This window comes from Stegostoma tigrinum, chromosome 37, assembly GCF_030684315.1.
Source record: "Stegostoma tigrinum isolate sSteTig4 chromosome 37, sSteTig4.hap1, whole genome shotgun sequence".
Classification (NCBI taxonomy): Eukaryota; Metazoa; Chordata; class Chondrichthyes; order Orectolobiformes; family Stegostomatidae; genus Stegostoma; species Stegostoma tigrinum.
Window position 1 is genome coordinate 25442626 of NC_081390.1, and position 24936 is coordinate 25467561.

Consider the following 24936-nt stretch of genomic DNA (forward strand, 5'->3'; position numbering starts at 1 on the left):
GATAACATGATGATTGTACTTAGGGAGGATATTCCCCGGAATACATCCAGGGAAGTTGTTTGGGTAGAACTGAGAGATAAAACCGGTAACCAGTTTTAAAGTTTCCCCACCCCCCAGCCGCGACCCATGTCCAACCCGCCTCACCGTGACACAACCTGTCCATCTCCTCTCCCACCTCTCTGCTCCAACACTCCCGACCTATATTGGCCTGTCACCATCCCACCTACCTTGCCCAGCCATACCCCTCCTCTATCTATTTATTTCCCAGCTCCTTTACCCCTTCCTATTTCTGAATAAGGGCTCTGACCCAAAATATCAACTTTCCTGCTCCTCTGCTGCCTGCCCTGCAGTGTTCCTCCAGCTCCATACTGTATTGTCTTGTTTGGATACAGAACTGGCTCGAAGGTAGAAGATAGGATGTGGTGGTGAAGGGTTGTTTTTCAGTCTGGAGGCCACAAAGGTCAGCGCTGGGTCCACTGCTTTTTGTCATTTATATAAAAGATTTGGATGTGAGTTTAGGAGTGTGGTTATTAACTTGCAGATGACACCAAAATTGGAAGTGCAGTGGACAACAAAGAAGGTTGCCTCAGAGTCCATTGGGACCTTTATCAGATGAACCAGTGGGCCGAGGTGTGGCAGTTGACGTTTACTTCACATCAATATGAGGTGCTCCATTTTGGAAAGGGAAATCAGGGCAGGACTTGTACACTTAATCATAGATTGTAGAATCCCTACAGTGCGGAAACAGGCCCTTCGGCCCATCAAGTCGACATCGACCCTTGGTGCGTCCCACCCAGACCTATCCCCCTATAACCCACCTATTCTACACAACCCTGATCATGATGGGCAGTTTAGCATAGCCAATCCACCTAACCTGCACGTCTTTCGACTGTGTGAGGAAACCATAGTACTCGGAGAAAACTCACGCAGACACTGGGAGAATGTGCAAACTCTAAGACAGTCGCCCGAGGGTGGAATTGAACCTGGGTCCCTGGTGCTGTGAGGCAGCAGTGCTAAACACTGAGCCACCATGCCGCCCTTAATGGTAAGATCCTGAGGTGTGTTCCTAATCAAAGTGGAGTACAGGTTCATACTTCCTTGGTGGAATTGCAGATAGGTAGGAAAGTGAAGAAGGTGTTTGGTATACTTATCTTTATTGGCCAGTGCATTGAGCTCATCTTGAGGCTGTTCAGTTCATTGGTTAAGCTACTTTTGGAACACTGTGTGCAGTTTGGGCCTCCCTGTTTATAGGAAGGATGTTGTGAATCTTGAAAGAGTTCAGAAAAGATTTACAAGCATTTTACCAGGGTTGAGGTATAAGGAGAAACTGAATAGGATGGGGCTATATTCCCTGGACTGTCAGATTGACAAATCTTCCTCTGGATTGATGATTTGAAGTTTGCTGAAAGATGTCCATTATCATTTCAAACACTAGAGGTGATTACTGTGATTTTAAAAACTCACTTACTCTGAAAGGCAGCATTATAGTTACATTGTATCCTGAACTGTTGAATAGCCACCTCAAATTATTGCTTGAAAGTTTTATTACTGATTAATGCCAGCTTGATAGTGACGCATGCATGTCATCAAATCATGCCTTTAAGGTCTCAGGATAAGTCTCTGATAAATATTGACTGTAAATACAAGCAGGATTGTAGAATGCATCTCTGTTGTCCCCTAGAACACAGCACAAGGTAAAATAGCTTACTGTTAAATTAACCGCTCGTGTATTTGCATCATCCAATTTTCTGATGGTCGTTGAGTGCTGTGTTCCTTTGTATAGTTGTGGATTTGGCTGCCCTTTTTGAACAGAAGGGTGTTGCCTTCCCTTTAGAATCGTAGAATTTTACAGTACATAAGGAGGCCACTCGATCCATTGTGTTTGTATAGGTTCCCAAAGAGTTACCCAGCTGGTCCCGTCCAATCTATCGTCATCCTCTAAATTCATCACTTTCAAATATATGTCTGGCTCTCTCTCTCTCTCAACCTCCAGTGCATTTGCCTTCACTCCTATCCCAGGTAGTACATTCCAAATCTCAGCAACTATCTGAGGAAAGAATATTCTGCTCTCACTTCTAGCTGTTTTGCTGACAGTCTTGAAATGGTGACCCCTAGTTACTGACAAATCAACTAGTGGATACAGAACATCCCTCTTTACTCTGGCAAAATAGTTCATTATGTTGAACACCTCCAATGAAGTCTCCTGTTAAATGTCTCTGCTCCAATAACAATAAGCCCAATATTTCTGACTTCCATTGTGTCCAAAATCCCTCATCTCTGGTATTATTGTAGTAAATCTCCTTTGTACTTTCTCCAGGGTTTTGACTTCCTTTCTTAAATGAGATGCCCAGAACTGAACACAGTACTCCAAATGTGGCCTGACCAATGATTTGTTGAGGTGTAACATCACTTCCTTGCTTTTATACTTTATGGCTCTATTTATAAACCCAACAATCCAATAAGGCTTCTTAACAACTGCTTCAACATGCGTGACCACTTTCAGAGAATGAAGCACTTGAACTCTCAAGGTCCCTCTGCTCCTGTACTCCTTTCAAATTTGTACTGTTTGAGCCTGTATCGTCTTTCCATGTTACTACTTCTACATTTTATCTTGCCAATGCCTGAAGAACATTTTCAACTCGTCTCCAGTCTGAGAAATGCCTATCTATACCTACCACCTGTTTCCTATCTTTTAGCCAACTTCTAATGCATGCTACCAAGGGCTCATCAGTACTAAATATTCCTAATTTGCTAACCGTACTGGACCTGGTATTGGGAAATGAACCTTACGAGGTGATCCAACTTTCAGTGAGGGAACAGTGACCATAATTCCAGAAGTTTTCATATACCTTTTATAAGGGCAAGAGTGAACCTTGGATAAAGGTGTTAAATTGGGGGAAGGCCAACTGTAACTGTTTTACGGAAGAATTGGTGAATGTGGATTGGGAATGACATTTGATGGTAAATCCACATCTGACACATGGGAGTCTTTTAAAGTAAAGTTGATTAGAGTGCTGGATAGGCATGTTTCTGTGAAAATGAAGGAATGGCTGGATTCAGGAACCTTGGATGACAGAAGAAATTATCAGCTCAGCCAAAAAAATATGGAAGCATACCTAAGTTTAGGCAACTAAAAACAGATGAAACCTTTGAAGAGTGTAGAGAAAGTAGAACAGAGCTCAAATGGAGACTTAGGAGGGCTAAAGAGCCTATGCAATGTCCTTGGCAAGCAGTGCTAAGGAGAATTCCACAGCATTTTCTGCATATATTAGGAGCAGGAGTTAACTAAGGAAAGAGTACACCCACTCTACGATAAAGGAGAGAGATTATGTATGAGCTAGAGGAAACAGGTGAGATCCTACAAGAGAACTTTACATTGATATTCTCCAAAGAAAGGAACGTGGAGGTTGGTGATGTGTCTGTGTGTGTATATAGTCTTGCTAGATCGCTGTAAGGAAGGAGGAAGTGTTTGGGTGTCTTGAAAGACATTAAGGTACTTAGATTCCCAATGTTAGATGCATTCTGTCTCAGGATACTGTGGGAGGCAAGGGAGGAAATAATTGGGGCCTTAGCAAATATCTTTGCATCTTCTTTGGCCTGAGGCAAGGTTCCACAGGACTGAAAAATGGCTAACCTTCTTCCTTTGTTTAACAAGGGAAACTGAGACAATCCAGGTAAATACACGACTATGAGCGTGATGTCATTGGTGGAGATTTTGGTCAAGATACTGAGCAAATAGGACTTGTCCATTTGCTTCCAAATGTGAATTTAAGTGTTGGGTAGCGTGGATTTGTGTAGGGAGGTTTTGCCTCATCAATTTAATTGAGATTTTTGAGGAAGTAACAGGAATGATTGAGGAACATCATTAGATGTTGTCTATGTGGATTTCAGGAAGAACTTGATAAGATACCTCCTGGCAGCCTGGCACTAAAAGTAGAATCTCTTGGGATATGGGGTGAGCTGGCAACATGGATGCAAAACTGGCTTGGTCAAAGAAGGCAGAGTGGTGATGGAACGGTGCCTTTCAGAATGGAGATCAGTAACTAGTGAAGTTCTGCAGGGGTCAGTGCTGGGATCTTTGCTCTTTGTAATATGTATGATATGGAGAAAAATGTAGGTGGTCTGATTAGTGAGTTTGTGGATGACACCAAAATTGACGCAGTTGCAGATAGTGAGGAGGATTATCAAAGGATCAAGTGGAGCATAGATAGATTGCAGATTTGGGCAGAGAAGTGGCAGATGGAGTTTAATCTAGACAAATGTGAGATGATGCATTTTGGAAAATCAAATTCAGGTGTGAATTATACACTCATTGGCAGAACCCTGAGGAGCATTGACATACAGAGGGACCTCGGCGTACAAGTCCACAGATCCCTGAAATTGGCAACACAGGTGGTTAGGTGGTCAAAAAGGCATACAGCACACTTGCTTTCATCAGCCAGGGCATTGAATATAAAAGTTGGCAAGCTATGTTACAGCTGTCCAAAACTTTAGTTTGGCCCTATTTGGAATAATGCGTGGCAATACTACCAGAAGCATATGGATGGTTTGGAGAGGGTGCAGGGAAGATTTACCAAGATGTTGCCTGGTCTAGAGGGTTTTAGTTATGAGGAGAAGTTGAATGAACTCAGATTATCTTCAATGGAAAGACAAAGGCGGAGGCGCGACATGATAGAGGTCTACAAAATTGAGTGGCATAGATAGGGTGAATAGTCAGAGACTTTTCTCCCCCCAGGGTGGAAAGGTCAAGTACAAGAAGGCAAATATTCAGGGTGAGAGGGGAAAAAGTTAGGTTAGAAATGAGGGGAAAATGTTTCATACAGATGGTAGAGTTTGCCTAAAACGCATTGCCAATAGAATGGTGGAAACAAGCATGTTAACAACGTTTAAGGTGTGACTTGATAGACACGTGACAGAGGGATAGAAACCATGCAACCATGCAATGGAAGTAGGTTGCAGATCTAATAAAGATTAGGAATTGGTGCAGGCTTGGTTGGCCAAAGGGCTTTTTCCTGTGCTGTTTTGTTTTATGTTTTAGGAGCAGAAACAAGCAGCGGCAGCAGCAAGACATTTTTACATATACTGAAATAAAATAATTGTTGTGCACCATGTGCATTCTCTGGTACATGCTTAACCATGATGCAGTGAGTAACACTGTTAGCCCTGAACCAGAAATTTTTTTGTTTATTTTGCACACCTGAGAGTTGGGCACAAATCTTGGGCCCAAAGTAGAGGCTCCAGTGCAGTCCTTTTGGAAGTGTTGCCTTTCAAGTGAAAGGATAAACTAAGCCCTTTCTGCCTTGTTAGTTGAATGTGAAAATTAAAGTCCGTGACATTGTTTTGAAGAAGAGCATGGGAGTCCTGTGTGACTGACAATTCTGTCTTGACTAACACTGTAAAGCAGAGTATCTGGCCATTATCACGTGGTTATTTTGGAATTTTGCTCTGCATGAGTTGGCTGCCATGCTTTCTACATTACAGCAGTAACAACATTTTTAGAAGTGTTTTGGACATCTTGAACGAAATGGCAATGCAGTTAATAAATCAAAGTCTTTTTACTCCCTGGGCAGGTATCCAAAAGACGGGGAACAGTGGCGTGTCGCTTCCTTTGGACGTGGAAGCATCACTACTTCACCCCCCAACCAGTGGCCACCTTATGGCTCAAAAAATGAAATTGGGACGGCAGGTTGCAGAGGAAGGTGAAACGGGTAATGTTTCAAACTTAATTTAAAAAGCACCCAGGTTTTTAAAAATCCTTGAGTTACATGGTTATAATTTCAACACTGAGTACTGCACCAAGACATTAGCCCGTAGTTTTGAATACCTGAACTTTAGTCCCTTGTCTGTTTGGATCCTATTGTGAAGAACATATCTTTTTGACAAAATTCTACAATAGATCAACAGCCATGACAAAATGCAAATGTTCATATCTTTGCAATTTCTTATTTTTAGTGTTTTTTTGGCAATATCTTTGCTGACAGTAGTTCTATTTGGTGCATTTCTGTGCAAGCCAAGTGCAATAATGTTAAATTAATGAATAGAGCTTTACTTAACTTCAGTACAGCCAAGGTAAAAACTGAAACCGCTGGACAAAGTCAGTAGGTCTCACAACAGTTAATGTTGTCAGTCCAGTGACTCTTGTTTGGAACTTCAGATCTCTACTATCTGCATTATTTTACTTTTGTTTTACTATAGCACAGTTGGGTAAATAACTGTTTGTAGAGTGCAAGTTTCATTCCAACCATTTGAACTTAGATTAAAAAGTAAAGCATGATCCTTCCAGGATATTAATGTTGTATTTAGGGCTGAGGCCAGTAAAGATGCCAGAGTTAATCTGTGGACTTTGCTGAGTTAGCCAGTATCTCAGCTGTCATAAGTATATTGTATTCGCTTGCAGTGTCCTTGAACCACACAAGTGACAAAAATTAGTTACGGTTACTAAGCCTGATGGTTATCCAGCAGAGCCTCTATGTTATAGTATTTAATGCCAAGGTTAGGATAGTTTAGTGAACATCTCCCATGGCCAGAAATATTTGTGGAAACAGTTTTGTTATCAAGGAATATAGAAATATTTAATATCAAGACAGCTATTTAGGGTTTCTTTTCAAAATGAGATGGATGGGCAAGGTAAATTCAACTTTGTATTTCTAAGATGTGCCAGTGTTCCATTTGTAAACATTACATCTTTTGTCGCCAGTCTTTTTAGGATCAGGATTCACTTGAAAGTGATGTTTATTTTGCTGCACACAGAAGATTGTTCTAACATTTTTGGGCTTGTTAGGGGTCAGGTTTTTTTCTGCATCATAAGGAACATATTTCTGGTCAGAAGTTAGCTGGTAAAATGCAAATTGTGTTTTTTTTTTGTATTTCTATACATAGATGTTTTCATAATTAACATAGGATCTTGAATTCTGATATCATTGTTTGCAGTAGAGAAGAGGCTGCCCAAGAAACCAATTCGGTTTTCTTCATTCCTGCCAAGCCCTCAGGAACTATCGGAGATTAGAAGCAAGAAAAAGGTAAGTAATTCATACAGTTAGGAGCATTCATTTGAAATTCATTTGAAGCAAAAGTTAAAATATTACTTTTGTTTGACTAATTAGTTCAGCCACTTTTGGACAATTGTGTGTAATTTTGGTCTTACTCCTCCATGAGGGATATTGTGAAACTAGAAAGGGTTCAGAAAGCATTCGTGAGGGTGTCACTGGGGTTGGAGGGTTTGAGCTGTAGGGAGAGGCTGAATAGGCTGGGGCTTTTTTGACCTGGAGGGTGAGGCTGAGGGTGACCTTCTAGAGGAGTATGTTTGCATGGACGAGTTGGACCGACGGGCCTGTTTCTGTGCTATGACTCTGTATGACTATGTGACTCGAATTAACATGCAACCAGTTTGTACTCCATGTTAAGCAGTCTCTCCAGTGTTCCTCCTCCAATTCACAAGTGGTTTGGCATGAGATGTTAAATAGCTGCCTTGTTGCAGCTGTATTGCTACAGATCAAATTGCTGCTCAAATAACTATAATACTATCAAGGCGTGGAATGGTTTCTGGATTTCTCCATTCTGATACTACCTGCATAAAACCCTCTTCCAGAAGATTGTTATTTGGAGGAATTTCCTCCTACTGTTCCTGTCCCCAGCAGTCTTCTCAGAAAATTAGGCAGAAATGAATAGGTACAATATAATTAAATTATAATTAAAAATAATTAGATCCTCCTTAACCCAATATTCAACTGTATCCATAAATGTAGTCTATAACTGCAAAACTCTTAATGTCTTTGGGTCTTTAGAAGCTCTGCTTCGAGTGCCCATCATTGGAATTCTTAGGTTAAGACACTTAAGTATCTCTGTAAATCTTTCCCATTGATGCCCAGCTCCTTTTTGTTTAAGTGATGCCGCCCCCAACTAATGTCCTTTTCCTATCTTGTCAAAAAATTTTAACTGCAGGTTTTATCACAGCGATTATCAAGTTAGACCATGAAATAAAGGAACAGAAGTAGACTGTTCAGTCCCTTGAATCTGCTCTACCATTCAGTAGAATTATGGCTGATCAGACATTCTTAAGTTCTACTTTTGTTTCCTCGTAATCTTTGACCAAGAGTCCATCCGAGACACTTTAAATATACACAGGAACTTTGTCCCTACAGCTTTCTTGTAACAAGGAATTCCAAAGAGACAACTCTGTAAGACAAGAAATTCCTCCTCATTTCAGTCTTAAATTGGTGCCCCATTTTTTTCTGATGCCATGCCATCTCTTCCTCGCCTCTTCCATGAGGGAAATATCCTCTCAAGCCCCTTAAGAATCCTATTTGTTTTAATAAGATCATCTCTCATGCTTCTAGACTCCAATGTATCCATGCATCTCATAATTTTCTAAACTACTATCCGCTTGCTCCTCAGCTTCCGCCATCGAGTGAAAAACCTTATTCAGAGTTACAACAGGAGACACAGAAATTCTGGTAGGATCTTGGAGATAGGTTATCACTCTCCCAGAGTTGTTACAAAGGCAGATTGAGAAAGTGACTCACTTTCTGGCTTCAAGGAAATTGAAGAAATAGGCAGTAATTTGGCAGAGGGGTGGGTGATTAAAATCAGGAATAATCAAGAGGCCTTCCAAGATCCCAAAGGATGGTGAGGTTTGAGAAGATTACAGTAACAGTAAGGGGGGAGGATATGGAGGGATTTGAAAACAAGGATGAGAATTTGTAAATCAGATGCAGATTGCCCAGGGTCCAGAGTATGTTAGTGGTTATCGGGTAAACAAGGCTTGGCTGTGGTTTAAGTCGTGGTTGACAGTATTTTGAGATGACCTGAGGCTTAAGGAGGCTAAGAGTCTTATGACCAACCAGGAGAGCACTGGGAAATTTAGAATAAATGAAGACCTGGTTAAGGATTTCAGGAGCTGATGGGCTGAGACAGTGGAAATGTCAGGTGATACAGCAGTAGAAACAGCTGAGCCTTACTGTGGAATGAGAAGAGTTCACGGTCTTAACTCATGGTCAAAAGAGATATTGAGGTGGCAAACAGACTGATTTAGTTGCAGATTGTTACCAGAAAGGTGAGTGAAGTTGGCAGTTCAGGAGTTTGAAGTCATTGTCTTTGATCAAGCCTCCAGTGCTCCCAATGTTCAATTGAAAGAAATTTCTACCCATTAGCACTGAATGTTTGATAATTGAGAGTAGTTGAGAGAGGTGGTGGCAATGTACAATTGGGGTTGTTGTTAGTGTACCTGTGACAGCTAGTTATTTAACTTCGAGTTTAATATTTTGTGTTTCACACATAGTAATATTTCTTTGCTTGTAAATGAGGTGGTGGTGCAGTGTAATGTCATTGACGAGCAGTTAAGAATTGTAGAATCCTTACAGTTCAAATAGAGGTCATGTGGCCCATTAAGCCTGTGTCAACACCCTTCCCCCAATGAACAGATCACCCAGATCTACCTGATCCCACCATTTAGCATGGCCAGTCCACCTACCTGCACATCCGACGATTGTGTGAGGAAACCGGAACACTTGATGGAGATCCACACAACATGGAGGGAATGTGCAAACTCCACACAGTCACCCAAGGTTGGGATCAATCCTGGGTCCCTGGCACTGTGAGTCACTGTGCGCGCCCACAGAACATGAAAATAATGTCCTGAGGTTCAAATCCTGCTGTGATGGATGGTGAAATTTAATATTCAATAAAAATGTAGGATTTAATAAAATTTAAGGAAATGACAACCATGTAAAACAGTGGGGAGTTGAAGTAGACCTTTCAGTTTATTAAGTATACTCTGTCATTCAATGAGATGATGGTATTAGAGGTGAACTCCCAAAAATTGACTGGGACAAGCTGCTCACAGGTGAAAGGATGTTTGGCATGTGGGAGGTTTTCAAAAAGGAGTTCGAGTTCCGAGAGAGTATGTTCCGGTTAATGTTAAGGGCAAGGCTCGAAGGTACAGGGAACACTGGATGACAAGAGATATTGGGGCTCTGGTCAAGAAAAAGGAGGCGGCAAATGTCGTGTACAGACTGCTCAGGTGAGTTCCTGGAGGAGTATGATGGGGTGGGGTGGGGGAGGTGGTGAGAGTACAAGAAATAAATGAAGGAGGGCAGAAAGGGCACATGACACAGTTGTTTAAGGAGCATCCTAAGAGATTCTGCAAGTACATTAAGAAGAGTAGTTACCAAGGAGCAAATAGAGCCACTTAAAGATCAACAAGGCTGTCTGTGTGGAACCGCAGGACATGAAGAGAAACTAAACAAATGTTTTGCTTCACCATTTACTGAGGAGAAAGTTATGGAACAAGGGAAGTTGGGGAAATGATTAGTGATATTTTACCTGCATTTCAGAACAAATGGTGCTGGAGGTCTTAAGATGCACAAAGGTAGATAAATCCCCCAACCTGATCAGGACTTATCCCAGAACATTGTGGGAAGCTAGGGAAGAGATTACAGGGCCCCTTGCAGAGATATTTGTATCATTGACAGCTACGGGTGAAGTGCCAGAAGACTGGAGGGTGGCTAATGTGGTGCCATTGTTTTTGAAAGGCTGTGAGGAAAAGTGAGGAAGCAATAGACTGGTGAGCTTGACATCAGTGATGGGTAAGTTGTTGGAGGGTATTCTGAGAGAGACAAATAACGTGCATTTGGAAAGGCAAGGGCTGATTCAGGATTGTCAGCATGGCTTTGTGCATGGGAGATAGTGTCTTGCAAACTCGTTTGAGATTTTTGAAGAGATTACCGAGAGGATAGGTGAAGGCACAGTACGCGTTGTCTACATGGATGTTAGCAAGGTCTCTGACAAGATGTCACATGGTAGACTGGTTAGTAAGATTAGACCCCATAGGATCCGGGGGAGAGAGACCTAATTGGAAATGAAATTGGCTTGATGGTAGTTGACAGAGTGGTGGTAAAGGGTTGTTATTTCAGACTGGAGGCCTGTGACCCATGCTGTGCAGGAAGGATTGATTCTGGGTCCACTTTTGTTTTCCTCCAAATCGTTGATATAACAGAAGTTATGGTTGTTAAGTTTGCAGATGACACCAAAGTTGGTGGTATAGTGGACAGTGAAGAAGGTTCTCTAAGAGTACAAAGAGATCTTGATCAGATGGGCCAATGGGCTGAGAATTGGCAGAGTTTAATTTAGATAAATGTAAGATGTTGCATTTTGGTATGGCAAACCAGCGCACATCTTATACATTTAATGGTAGGGTTGTGGGAAGTGTTGTTGAACAAAGGAAGCTGGGGGCGCAGATTCATAGTTCCTTGAAAGTGGCACTGCATGTAGACATGGTGGTGAATAAGACATTTGGCACTCTTGCATTCATTGGTCAAAGCACTGAGTACAGGAATTGGGACATCATGTTGAGGCTATATAGGATAGTGGTGAGGCCACTTTTGGAGTACTGCTTACAGTTCTGGTTACCCTGAAGAAGACCATAGGCATAGGAGCAGAAGTTGGGCCATTTGGCCCATTGAAGAATAGATGTTGTTAAATTAGAAAGTGAGGGGAGAAAAGAGTTTACAAGGATATTGCCAAGTCAAGAGGGTTTGAGTTACGATGAGCGGGTGGATAGGCTAGAACTTTTCCCCCTGGAGTGTTAGAAGCTGAAGGGTGTGTAAAATCATGAGGCACGTAAGTAAGGTGAATAGCTGAGGTTTTTCTCCTCAGTTGAGAGCATTCAAACGTGAAGGGCATAGATGGGGTTGTAGGGGAAATATTTGGAGGGTACCTGAGGGACAACTTTTTCGCAGAATGGTGTGTGTGTATGTAGAGTGAACTTCCAGGAGATGTGGTGAAGACGGTTAAAACATCTAAGAGACATTTGGGCAGGTATGTGAATAAGAAGGGTTAGATTGATGTGGACCAAACACAGGCAAATGGGACTTGTTAAGTTTGGGATACCTTGTCAATGTGGACAAAGTAGACCAAAGGTTCTGTTACTATGCTGAGAGACTATGATTCTGAGTAGAAACCCAAACTGTTCAGCCTTTACTCAAAAGGCAGTTCCCCCACACAAGGGATCATCCTTGTGAACTGTCTCTGAACTGTCTTCGTTAGCCTTTCTAATTATTTGCTGCACCTGTATGCTTGGCTTCTGTATTTTGTGGATGTATACCCCCAAGTTCCTCAATGTTGCAGCTTTCTCCAGTTTTTCTCCATTTAGGTAATATTCCGATATTTTTGTTATCTCTTCCAAAATTAACAACTTCACGTTTTCCCACATTATACTCCATTCGCTCACTTCTTGTATATATACTTAACCTATCAATATCTCTCTGTAGATAATAGGAACTGCAGATGCTGGAGAATCTGAGATAACAAGGTGTAGAGCTTTCTTCAGTAAAAGGGTCTGAAGAAGGGTCTAGGCCCGAAACATCAGCTCTCCTGTTCCTCTGATGCTGCTTGGCCTGTTATGTTCATCCAGCTCTCTATACCTTGTTATCTCAATATCTCTCTGTAAACCGTCGCAACCTGCAAATTTGGCTAGAATACATTCACTTCCTCCTTCCAAGTAATTAATATATATGATAAGCGGTTGCAGTTCCAGCACTAATCCCAATGAAGCCCCGCTCGCCACAGGTTACAAACCTCAACAAGAACCCCTTATCCCTACACTCTTGCCTGCCCAGGAACCAATTCTCTATCCATACCATTATATTATTATCAAGACAGTGGGCTGTCAGGTTATGACTTAATCGTTTGTGAGGTAATTTGTCAAACGCCTTCTGTAAGTCCACAGTCAATACGTGTACTGGTTTCAGTCTGTCCACTCCGGTTGAGACTTCCGAGAAAAACTGTAATAAGTTAGTGAGATATGATTCCCCTTCGTGAATCCATGCTGACTCTGCTTGATTAGATTATGATTTTCCAAATGTCTGCTGTTACTTCCTTAATTGATTCTAATAGTTTTCTAGCAATCGATGTTAGGCTAATCAGCCTACAGTTACCCATTTTTGCCCCTCTTTTTAAATAGGGTGTCACGTTAGCAGTTTCCATCCAGAGTCTAGTGATTTTTGTCAAATTACAACCAATGCATCCACTATGTCTGTAGATACCTCACTACCTCTGTTGTGCAGTTTGTCACTTAAATAGTTAATTTAACTGTTTTAAGCATGAGCTAATGCCGTTAAAGGTTTTGTGAAACCAGCTTGAGGAGGCAGTCTCATGTCAAACTGTCTTTTCAGCCTGTTTTATTACAAATCAAAATATTTAGTAAGTCCCCGGTGGATTGGCTTTAACTTCTTGACTTCAGCAAAGCATGGCCTTGTTATAGGCAATGTCATTTACATAGCATTTGTATGTAACAAAACGACTCTTCGTTGACAGGAGAGCAGCATTAGTGAGGCAGTGTCAGTTCTGACTAGTTGTGTCAAAACTGCAGAAATGCAGTAGTAAAAAATTGAATTTTGGAATATATAAAGTATACTTACATACTTCAGATATAAGGTTTTGTTTGTTTTCCTTCCCTTAAGTTGCTTATTACTGGAACAGAACAATTTAACCAGAAACCGAAAAAAGGCATTCAGTTTCTTCAGGAGAATGGCCTGCTTGCGTCCCCCATGGACAATAGTGAAGTCGCTCAGTGGCTTAGGGAAAATCCACGACTAGACAAAAAAACGATTGGCGAATTTATCAGTGATCGGAAGAGCATGGAACTCTTGGACAGTTTTGTTGGGTATCGAAACTATTTTTGAATATTTGTTAACATATGTGCTTTCATGTATAATGAGTAATCTGTGAATGTGCAAATACTACCTAAAAATTAGGTCCATGAGGAAGTCCTTGGTGTCACAGGTTAAACAAAAACAGGCTTTGTTTTAAATAGCAACAGTTGAGAATGCGTAAGTGGCATGACTACCTGCCCCCCTTTGCTTTTGCGCATCCTTTAGCTAGGTTTGCAGTCATGAACAAACACCATTGATTCCAGCAGATACCGGTTTCTGGATATAGATAATTGATTGCTGTTTATTTTGTTTGATGGCATAGTGTTAATGTTGTTGGACATGTAATCTAGAGGCCGAGGCTAATGGTCTGATGACACAGGTTCACGTTCCCCAGGGCAGTTGGTGGAATGTAAATTCAATTCAAAAATCTGGAACTGAAACTTAATCTGAGTAACAGTGACAATGACCGCCATCGTTGACTGTTGCAGAAATCCATCTCATGCATTAATGGCCTTTCGGGAAGAAATCTACCTTCCTTACCTGATCTGATCTACATGTGACTCCAGACCCACAGTGAAGTGATGGACTCTTAACTGCCTTCTGAAATGGCCTAGTAAACAAATTAGTACAAGAGCGTTTGAAAGAGTAAAAACAAATTCTGTTCATTACCTACAATTTATTTTTCTGGTGTATTGACAGCAATTCTCAGTGTTGTTCATTGGAGAGATTCATATTTCACCAATTCTGCTCATTAATGTGAATGCATTGTGCATTTCAAGTCCTTGGGTGTAACTGGTTGTCCAGCCAACAGTTCTGTTGAACTTTTTCTGTTCCTACCTTAGTACAGATGCACATTTTCCTTTGGTAAACATGTATCAAAGAGCTATGCTCGATGCAGGAGTTCACTTGGTAAAGGTGTTTTTTGATACTTATTTCTTGTATACAGCTGAACTTCTTACAAATTATGGCTACTGTTTATTTTCCATGTCAGGGAACTGAACATGAGCTGTTCAGAGTGCAGTTAATATCTTAACATTTAAATACTTGCTAAATGCTGAGAACTTTTGTAGGGCTGTTTGCCACTGCAAATTGCATTACTTTGTTCTGTAGAGAGGTAAAAAATTTCACTCTCCAACTAGTGGTTCACCTAAGATGTTAGCTTAATTACATTCTGATCACCAATGATTGGCGCTGTTTTTCTGACAGACTCTCAGCAAGGAAATATGAGGTAACATCAAATGGTAGGTCTCTGTTGGGTTGAAATGCAAGAGTGAAGTTAAGGATATCTCCAGTGAGGAGATTTTGATCTGTTTGACATTGCATATGCACTGGACTGAGACTGAAGTTATTTTGTACTGACAGAATTAAACTGCAATACTTTGAATTAATCTGTCAAGTGGCAATAAAATGTGAATTTAGTGTTTTTAAAACAAAAAATTCAGTAAATTGGACATTGAATGAAGGGCAGATTAATTGTGTGTTGGAAGGTGTTTGAATCAAAGATCCATTACATTTTATCTCTTTAATTCTTTCTGTTTTAAATTCGGAAATGGTGTCTTTTACTATTTATACAATATGAAGCAAACTTACCACAAAGCAAGTCTGTGCTTAACATGCATTAATTGGTTTATCCTTTGTAAATAACTATTTGAAGTAATATTTTTCTGCAATCTCGAATTGTAGGTTATTATTGCGCTAAAAAGTGCCAATGTTTGTCTTATGATGTTCCCTACTTTAAAGATTTAACAGATTAAACGACTTGAATGTTAATTCTTAAGTTACAGTTACTGACTATGGATGTTTAAACACTAGGACGTTTACTTTCCAAGGATTGAGAGTTGATGAGGCGTTGCGCTCCTATCTAGAAGCCTTCAGACTCCCTGGTGAAGCCCCTGTCATTCACAGATTATTAGAAGTCTTCACAGATCATTGGCATGTATGTACTCTGCAAACTGAACCGAAAACATTGTGAGCATTTCAAAACTTGTTTGATGAAGGTAGTTCTGTGGAAAAATGTAATTGTGTAAGTTCTTGCTGGTAGCTATAACTAGCATTACAGAGATCCTTGAATGTCTCTATCTTTACATTGTTGGTGGACCTTCCAGACTATCAAGTGTAGATTCTACATTCAAAATACTTACAGGGTTAATTTAAATATTTTTGAAAAAAAGATTCTTGAACTGAGAAAATACTAAATTAATCTGGATTTTGTTTTGGATAAAAGTAACTGAATTTATTGCTCAAAGAAAAGCGACAGTGATGTAGATGTTGGAGATATGAAATAAAAGTAGAATGTGCTAAATAAATCTGTGGATGCTGCCGGACCTGTTGATTTTATCCAGCACTTTTTTTTTAATAATTGTGCAGTACGTTGTATTCTCACTACAAAGTGAGGACAGAGTTGGCTCAATTTTATTTTTTATGTCCTGCTGCATTTGAGAAAATCAAAATGACAAGTCATCACAGTCACTGGCTGTGAGTTTTAAATGGTCATTATTAGAAGAAAAAGCAAACTTTGTGTATCTCAAGCAAAGCACGACTTCTGTTTATTATAGTAGGTACCTGCATGTACTATTTAAAAGTATTCTTTTGAGTCTCTTGTGCTTGTTGGAAATTTCAAGATCTTCCTCTTTTTCTTTACAGAAAATTAATGGCTCACCGTTTTCCAACAATGATGCTTGCTTTGCACTTGCCTATGCTGTAATAATGCTCAATACGGACCAACACAATCACAATGTTCGTAAGCAAAATGTACCAATGACATCAGAGGTGAGTGAATCCATTGCTGTATTGGTAAATGTCTTTTGCAAATATTTATTTATTTATGCCATTTCTTGGGAGCTGCATGTTTACAAAAGACTGTGCCCATTCTTGAATAATGCTCGAAGACCGAATTTTTTTGTCATGGAAGAAATGATGGACAGAAGAACTACTTGAGCGTTTTGATTTGCATTAGAGCATTGTGCTGTGGTTAATTTGTAATTTAATATGTGTAATTAACATCTGAACCAATTGTCATTTTTAAATTGCAGCTAATTCAGGAAAGGGGGCTTTCAATATCCCATAGCTCAGAATCTTAATCAATGCTTTAAAGGGCTCTTACCACTTGTTACATATCGTTGGCACATCAAGATGCTTGCTATTTCGTTCATTGTTTTAGACCAGAGTTTCTGTGAACACTCATGGTTCGGTTAAGGACAATTCATGCAAGGTCATTTGCAAGGAGTATTGCCATCCCTTCAGGAAGATTTAACCTAGTAATGTCGTCATATGGCTATTAAGAAAAGTTAGTTTTATTTGAAGAGACTGCATTTTGCATATCTGTCTTGCGTTTTGTGTTTGCATTTCTGGGTTCCATTGCGTTGGTAGCTGAGCTGCTTGCATCTCTCCTTGATTAGGTCAATACATTTTCTCAACATACAATTGTCTTCAATACTGTACTAAGGGAGGACACTTGGGAAGGCTCATCCAGCGAGACCAAATGGGTAGAGCTCAGGAATAGGAAGGATGAAATCACTTTGATGGGATTGTACTACAGGCCTGCCAACTATCCACAAGTGTTAAAGGAGCAGATATGTGGACAGATTATAGAAAATCATAAAAACAACAGGTTCAGTGTGTGATTTCAACTTACACTAAATTGACTGGGACTCAGAGTGGCAGGAGCTTGGATCGGAGAGAATTTATTAGGTATGTCCAGGATTCTTTTGAAACAATTCATACATAGTCCAACTAGGGAAGGGGCCATACTAAACCTGGTACTAGGGAATGAACCTGGCCAGGTGCTTGAGGTTTCAGTGGGGGAGCATTTTGGGAACAGTGATGGTAATTCTGGAAGTTTTTCAGGTGAACGTGCTAAACTTGGGAAAGACTAACTACCACAATATTAGGCAGGAACTGGGGATTGTAAACTGAGACCGCTGTTTAAGGATAAATCCAAATGTGGCATGGGGGAATCTTTTAAAGGTTGATTAGAGTTCAGGAACAGCGGGTTCCAATGAAAATGAAGAATAAGCATGGCAAGATTTGGGAGCAATGGATGATGAGAAATTGAGAGCTAAGTCAGAACAAAAAAGGAGGCATACTTGAGGTTTAGGAAACTGAAAACAGAAAGAGCCCTCAAAGAAGACAAAGATAGCAGGAAAGAACTCAAATTAGGACTATGTCCTGCGCGCCAAAGGCATTTACTAAGAAAAATTTTTTACATATGTAAGGAGCAAGAAGAAAGCAAGGGAAAGGGTAGGGACTGAAGGACAAGGAGGGAATTTACGTGTGGCCCTGGAGGAAGTGGGTGAGGGTTTAATGAATACTCTGCGTCGGTATGCACAAAGGAGAAGGACATGGTGGATGGTGAGTCTTGGGAGTGGAATGTTGTTATTCCGGTGCATGTCAAGATTTAGAAAAAAGTTATTTAAATGTTTTTAAAAGCATTAAGGTAGACAACACCCCAGGACCTGATGGGATCTATTCCAGAATGCTGAGGTAGGCAGGTGAGGAAATTGCTGAGGCCTTGTACGAAATCTTTATAGCTTAGTTAGCCACAGAAGAGGTCCCAGAGGAGATTAGCCAACATTGTTCCTTTGTTTAAGAAGGGCAACAGTGGTAATGTGGCTAATTACAGGCCGGTGAGCCTTACATCATTGGCAGGGAAGTTATTGGAGATGATTCGTAGGGAGAGGATTTACCCGCATTTGGAAAAACATAGGCTCATTAACAGTAGGGAACGTGGCTTTGTGTGGGGTCAGTTGCCTCTCAAACATGATTGAATTTTTTGAGGAAATGACAAAGATGATTGAGGGCATGGTGGTAGATGTTGTCTTTTGGATTTCAGCGAGGCCTTTGACAAAGTCTGAAATGGCAGGCTGTTAGAAAAGGTAAGCCACGTGGGATATGCAATTAACTGGTAAAATGATACAGGGCTGGCTTAGTGGTAGAAGATAGAGTAGCAATGGAAGGGTGTTTTTCTGACCGAAGACCTGTGATCAGTGGTGGTCCACAGGGATCAATGCTGGGACCTGTGTCACTTGTAACCCATGTATAAATGATTTGGAACAGTGTGTAGGTGGCCTGATCAGTAATCTTGCAGATGACACAGAGATTAGGAGAGCTGCAGATAGTGAGGAGGATTGCTCGAGTATGCGGCAGGTTATGGATAGACTGGAGACTTGGGGAGAGAAATGGCAGAGTTTAATCCAGACAAATGTGAGATTATGCACTTTGCAACATCTAATGCAAGCAGAACTACACAATAAATGGTAGAACTTTTTGATCCCTAAATATGTCAATGTTACTAAGTATACAGGCCCACATTCTCTGAAAGTGGCAGCAGAAGTGGATAAGGTGATCAAGAAGGCATATAATATACTTGCCTTTATTGATCAGGCATAGAGTACAAAAATTGGCAAGTTCCGTTGCAACTGTGTTGAAATTAGACCACATTTGGAATATTGTGTACAGTTCAGGTCACTACCCTACAAGAAGGATGTGGAGACTTGGGACAAACTGCAGAAAAGATTTGCTGAAGTGGTTTGGAGGCTATTGTCTATGAGGACAGATTGAACAAACATGATTTTCCCTTGGACGTTGAAGAATGAGGGAGTGATCTGATAGAAATTTACAAAATTATTAGAGGGGTGGATAGAATGGATAGTCAGGAGCCTTCTTCCCAGAGCAGAAAAGTCAATTACTATTAGGTTTAAAATAAAGGAGATAAGTTTGAAGAAGATATGAGCGGCAATTTTATTTTACACACTGGGTGGTAAATACCTGGAATGCATTGCCAGAGGAGGTGGTGGAGATGAATGCAGTAGCAGTGTTTGAGGCATCTTGACAGATAAATAAATTGACAGGGAATAGAGGCCAAAGGTTTTAGTTTAGGAAGGTATCGCATATTGGCGCAATATTGGCGTATTGGTGGGCCAAAAGGCCAGTTCCTACGCGGGACGGTTTTGTTGAATTTGGATGATGGCTCTGTTTCAGAAGGTAAAATTAATATTTTACTATGATGCCTTCCATAGAATTAGGATGTGGTGGTGCCTTTTGAAGCCAGTTAATTACTTCTATTGTCATTGTTTAGTAAACATGCATGGTAGTTAATTTCCACGGATCAGGAACCTCTAATGCAAACGGTAATAATATAACTTGTTTTTGGTTCAGGATATTTGATCCAACCCCTCAGTGTCATGGGATATGATCGCGTAGTTGGGGCCTTGGCCTAGCATCTAATCTGAAGGGTGACCATTGGTCAACAATTCTGCAGTTGCCACTTTTTGTATGAAATAGAGGCCTCGTAGGGCTTGACCCTATCACGATCTGACTTGGAGGCAGCGTTACTACCATTCAAAGTTAAGCTACTGCAACGTCACTTGAATCTTTAAAAGTTGATTACTGCATAGTCCGACGCACAATAAATTTAGGCAGTGTGCTACTTCTCTGGAGTTACACACCATAAAAAAACTGCAATGTTGTTAATACTTGAGAGGTTTAACTTTTTTCAAGAATTTTCTTCTTGTTGTCTGCAATGTAATTAGTCCACAATTTCAGTACTCCCTGCTCCAAGTAAAATGTAACCATTTAAAACTAAAGGATATGACTTTTGAAGGAATAGCCTTTGACGTCCATTATCAGCTCTGTATGGGCTGGCATTATGTCTGATAATTATGCAAGATCTCTGACTTAATTAAATGGTATCAACTAATGGATAGATGAAGAAGGTTTTAATTTTACCAATGTAACAAAGATCAGCACTGAAGTCTACCTTCCAATATCTCCAGCGAAAGCTATGTCTGATAAATTCTGAAGTAATTATATTTGTTCACTATAGCATAAGCTTTTAAATCCCTTTACATACCTAAAATGGTGCAGTGTTTCATCAGATCGCCTGCTTGACCTGTTCCATGAAATCATTTTAATTAACTGAAAGCTCGAATGTGTACAAGGACTGCACCTGCCCTTCATGTTGTTTATAGTAAGGAAACTGAGTGATATTGTTCAATATTACTACATTGAAGTGACTTTACCAGAATTTTGTACGTATGTCTCAGCCACCCACTTTTTTAAGGGCTTTGGGTAAGTATTGGCTGACCTTTGTGATTTGCACCAATAATTTTTATTCTTTTTGGTTATCATTTTTTTCTTGCAGCAATTCAAAAAGAATTTGAAAGGAGTTAATGGCTCTAAAGATTTTGATCAAGATATGTTAGAGGACATATATAATGCAATCAAGTAAGTTTGTTTCACTACAGCTTATACCGCTAGGCAGATTTTAATTGAACCAGTAGTGCAGCCAACAGGTAAAATCTTCTAAATTTCTCAAGGATTTTCTAGGTCACGTTTTACTTATGTTTAAGCACACTGATTTATAGTAATATTTGAGAGAGAATTCTGCAGGCAACTTTAGAGATACTTATCGGGACTGTGCGCTTATTCATAGTCCAGGTGAAATCCTCATCTGATAGCTTGTGCTTCGAAAATTATAACAAGTAAAATTTCTTTTCAAATTTTGCTGGAAAAATGAACCAAAAATCATTTCATCATGAATCGATATTGTCTGCAAATGCACCTTCAATTGCTCTTACTCTCTTTGCTCAGATTTAATCCTGTCTCTATCCCTCACTACTTTCTCACCATCCCTTCCCTTTTACAACCCTTTCATTTGAGGCCAACAGCTTTGCAGTTCAGGTAGAAGCAGGTTGGCAATGACTGCTGGTCAAGGTGGGAATTAGTGTCATGGCTTTTGCTGAATGCTGGAGATAGGGTGTCTGATGATTTGATGCAGAGGTCGCAGGTGTTGACAGTTCTGCGTTCTGTATGTGTAGGTCTGTCATTCAGTTACTCCAAATTTAGGCTATTTCTCTTCTCCCAGTTTACTGTAGATTTAAACTTTGAACGTTGCTTTGTCAACATAAGTGCACCAGATTGATCTGTAGCTTCTGTTTCCAGTCAGGCAACTACCCTACAGTCAAAACTGAGACTTTACTGAGAGATCTACAATACTGCCTGATTCAGTCAGGGTGTCCTTGCATGCGATTTTCCACATGTCTGAGGAGATTGTAGAAAGTCAGGCACAGCTCAGTTTTTTAACTAACGTAAGTTAACGCAAAAACAGTGCCTTTACTTACTAACATGTCTTTGGGGAGAACTCAGCAAAGGCAATGGATCAAGCATCAGATTTCCTGATTTGTTGAACTTTGAGTTGTACCACTTGCCATGTTTGATCACTGTAGTAGAATGGTTAAATAAATGGGCAAAAACCTGGAAATGGAATGTGATACAGGACAAGAGAAGCACTTGAATAAGAAGAGTAGAAGAACTGAATATTATTTGAATAAAAGATGACTGTAGAAAATTATTGCACAGTGGATCTGGCACTCCTGATGAATGAATCTCAAAAAGCTAGTATCCAAGATTGAAGATAGTAGGAAAAGCAAATAGACTGTTGGCCTTTATTTCAAATGGGGTGGAGTACAAAAATAGGGAAGGCTTGCTAAAATTGTGCATTGGACAAGCCACACGCCGCCTGGAATGTTGTGTTTTGGCCCCCTTGTAAATTTCCACAGCTAAGGGCAATGGGGACAGGTTAATCAGATTGGTCCAAGGTTGGACAGATTTTCTTTTTTTTCTGTTTACCTATTTTTCTAGTCCACCTAATGTTATTACACACCTCTGGAGCCGTTGGGACTCGAACCTGGGCCTCCCGAGCCGGGGATGAGGACATTACCACTGGAACAGTTGGTGGAGTTGTTGATAGTGTGGAAGGATGTTGCAGGTTACAGAGGGACATAGATAAGCTGCAGAGCTGGGCTGAGAGGTGGCAAATGGAGTTTAATGCAGAAAACTGTGAGGTGATTCACTTTGGAAGGAGTAACAGGAATACAGAGTACTGGGCTAATGGTAAGATTCTTGATAGTGTGGATGAGCAGAGAGATCCCAGTGTCCATGTGCATAGATCCCTGAAAGTTGCCACCCAGGTTGATAGGGTTGTTAAGAAAGCGTACGATATGTTGGGTTTTATTGGTAGACAGATTGAATTTTGGAGCCACGAGGTCATGTTGCAGCTTTATGAAACTCTGGGGCGGCCACACTTGGAGTATTGCGTACAGTTCTGGTCGCCACATTATAGGAAGGATGTGGAAGCATTGGAAAAGGTACAGAGGAGATTTACCAGGATGTTACCTGGTATGGAGGGAAGGTCTTATGAGGAAAGGCTGAGGGACTTGAGGCTGTTTTCATTAGAAGAAGGTTAAGAGGCGACTTAGTAGAGACATACAAGATGATCAGAGGCTTAGATAGGGTGGACAGTGAGAGCCTTTTTCCTCAGATGGTGATGGCTCGCGCGAGGAGAGACAGCTTTAAATTGCGGGATGATAGATATAGGACAGAAGTCAGAGGCAAGTTCTTTACTCAGAGTAGTAAGGCCATGGAATGCCTTGTCTGCAACAGTAGTAGACTCGCCAAGTTTAAGGGCATTTAAGTAGTCATTCCATAAACATATCGATAATAATGGAATAGTGTAGGTCAGATGGGCTTCAGATTGGTTTCACAGGTCGGTGCAACATCGACGGCTGAAGGGCCTGTACAGCGCTGTTATATTCTATGTTCTATGGCCCACAAAGAGGTTTTCTTATGAAGAGAGATTGGTTTTATACAAACTTGAATTTGGACAAATGATTAGAGGCTTTATTATTTGTTGGGGCAGATGCAGAAAGGTTGCTTATTCCTGTGGGAGAGTCTAAGATCAGAGGGCATAATCTCAAAATAAGTTTTTGCCCATTTCAGACAAAATTGAGGAGGAACACCTTCTCTCAGAAAGTGGTGAATGTTCAATGCTGAGATAGGCAGACCTTTAATCAGTAAGGGAATCGAGTGGCTGCAGTGAAAAGGCAGGAATGTGGAGTTGAGGATTGTCAAATCTACCATGATCTCATTGAATAGCAGAGCAGACTTTATGGGCCGAATGGCTATGTCTGATTTGTTGTATGGTTTTACATTCTGTGAATTGTTGTTATAACATTATAAAGTAATCTATTTTAAAGAAAGAAGCGATTCTAAGGGTAATACTGATTTTTCAGTTGATAAAAGGATGGGGTGTTACCTTTAAGGAGAGTTCAGTCATAGTTAGTGAGGAAGAACTCTTGACCTGCTTTAGAAATGTAAAAACTGTATTTAATTCACTTCAAGGGCATATCACTATTGTAACAAATTAAAGACCACCCTGCATGTATGAATAACCACGTAACAAGCTAAATTAATATTTGACTGCTGGCATTTGATATAGTTCGTGTTCCTCAAACCTGTGTAGCTGTGATGTAATTTTAAAAATAGAACCGGTTTGTACTGAAGTTGTTGGAAAAGTCAGTCAGATGTTTGCAAGCTATTTATATTGTTATCATTTTATCGTAGGAGTTATTGGCCATGTATACCAAATGGTTCACATATTTATACATAATTCAATGTTTTTAAATTCATGTAAAATTTTAGGAAAGGAAAAACATGCCAAAGATTCTAGAAATTTAGTGAAGAAAACTTTTAATTTAGCCTACTGCCAGGTACTGGTTACTTTAAAGTTTTAAGAGCGTAAAATGCCTGTGGTTCAGGATGTTCATACTTTATCCTAAAACGATTGTAATCTGGGAGCACATGCAATTCACAAATATTGAAAGTTACTTTACTCTTCTATTTAGCATTTAAAGACACTTATCTGCACCACCTACAGAGATTAATGAAGGTTGTTTACTCATGGGAACATTTTACATTTTCTAAAATTAACTCAGAAGTAAGACTATGTATTTATATAACAACTTACAAATCTGTACATCATTCCAAAGCATTTCCATTCTATGAATTAATTTCTAACTTTAGCTGCTCTTGTTATGTAGCGACACATGAGTTGAGTATTTTGTACAAATCCACTATTGGAGTTGAAGATTTAAAATTAGGATGCTTTCATTTGCCAACCAGATAAACTGCACAAAACTTTTGAATTAGTTTTAATAAACATGAAAAATGAGCAAGAAAATCACCAAAAATAGCCTTTGAACCTAAGCCAGTGACCAAGAACATAAGTTAATGGTTACTGAATTTGTTAAATTCTTGTTATTCTGCAGGTTAGAGCATTTTTACCAGTGTTTTCAGAATGAATTTTGGCCCATTTCTCCATGAAAAGTGAAACCTAATATGCTTGTTTTATTGACTTTTATTAAGAAGTACAGATGGCTGATATGAAAACGTTTAAGTGATTGAAACTGAACATTTTTTAGGTTGTAGGGCTCCGTATAACAGTAGATGT

The 24936-nt window shown here is 40.1% G+C and overlaps 1 protein-coding gene across 9 annotated transcripts in view; it reads left to right on the plus strand.

Moving 5' to 3' along the window:
* gbf1 (golgi brefeldin A resistant guanine nucleotide exchange factor 1) overlaps positions 1-24936 on the plus strand; it is a 267167-nt gene that overhangs the window by 199771 nt on the left and 42460 nt on the right. For all 9 annotated transcript variants that reach the window (XM_048563288.2, XM_048563291.2, XM_048563287.2 and 6 more), the window contains 6 exons: positions 5571-5708; positions 6931-7019; positions 13458-13660; positions 15462-15585; positions 16293-16418; positions 20791-20873. In XM_048563288.2, the coding sequence (XP_048419245.1) occupies positions 5571-5708; positions 6931-7019; positions 13458-13660; positions 15462-15585; positions 16293-16418; positions 20791-20873 (763 nt within the window). The remainder of the gene's footprint in view (positions 1-5570; positions 5709-6930; positions 7020-13457; positions 13661-15461; positions 15586-16292; positions 16419-20790; positions 20874-24936) is intronic.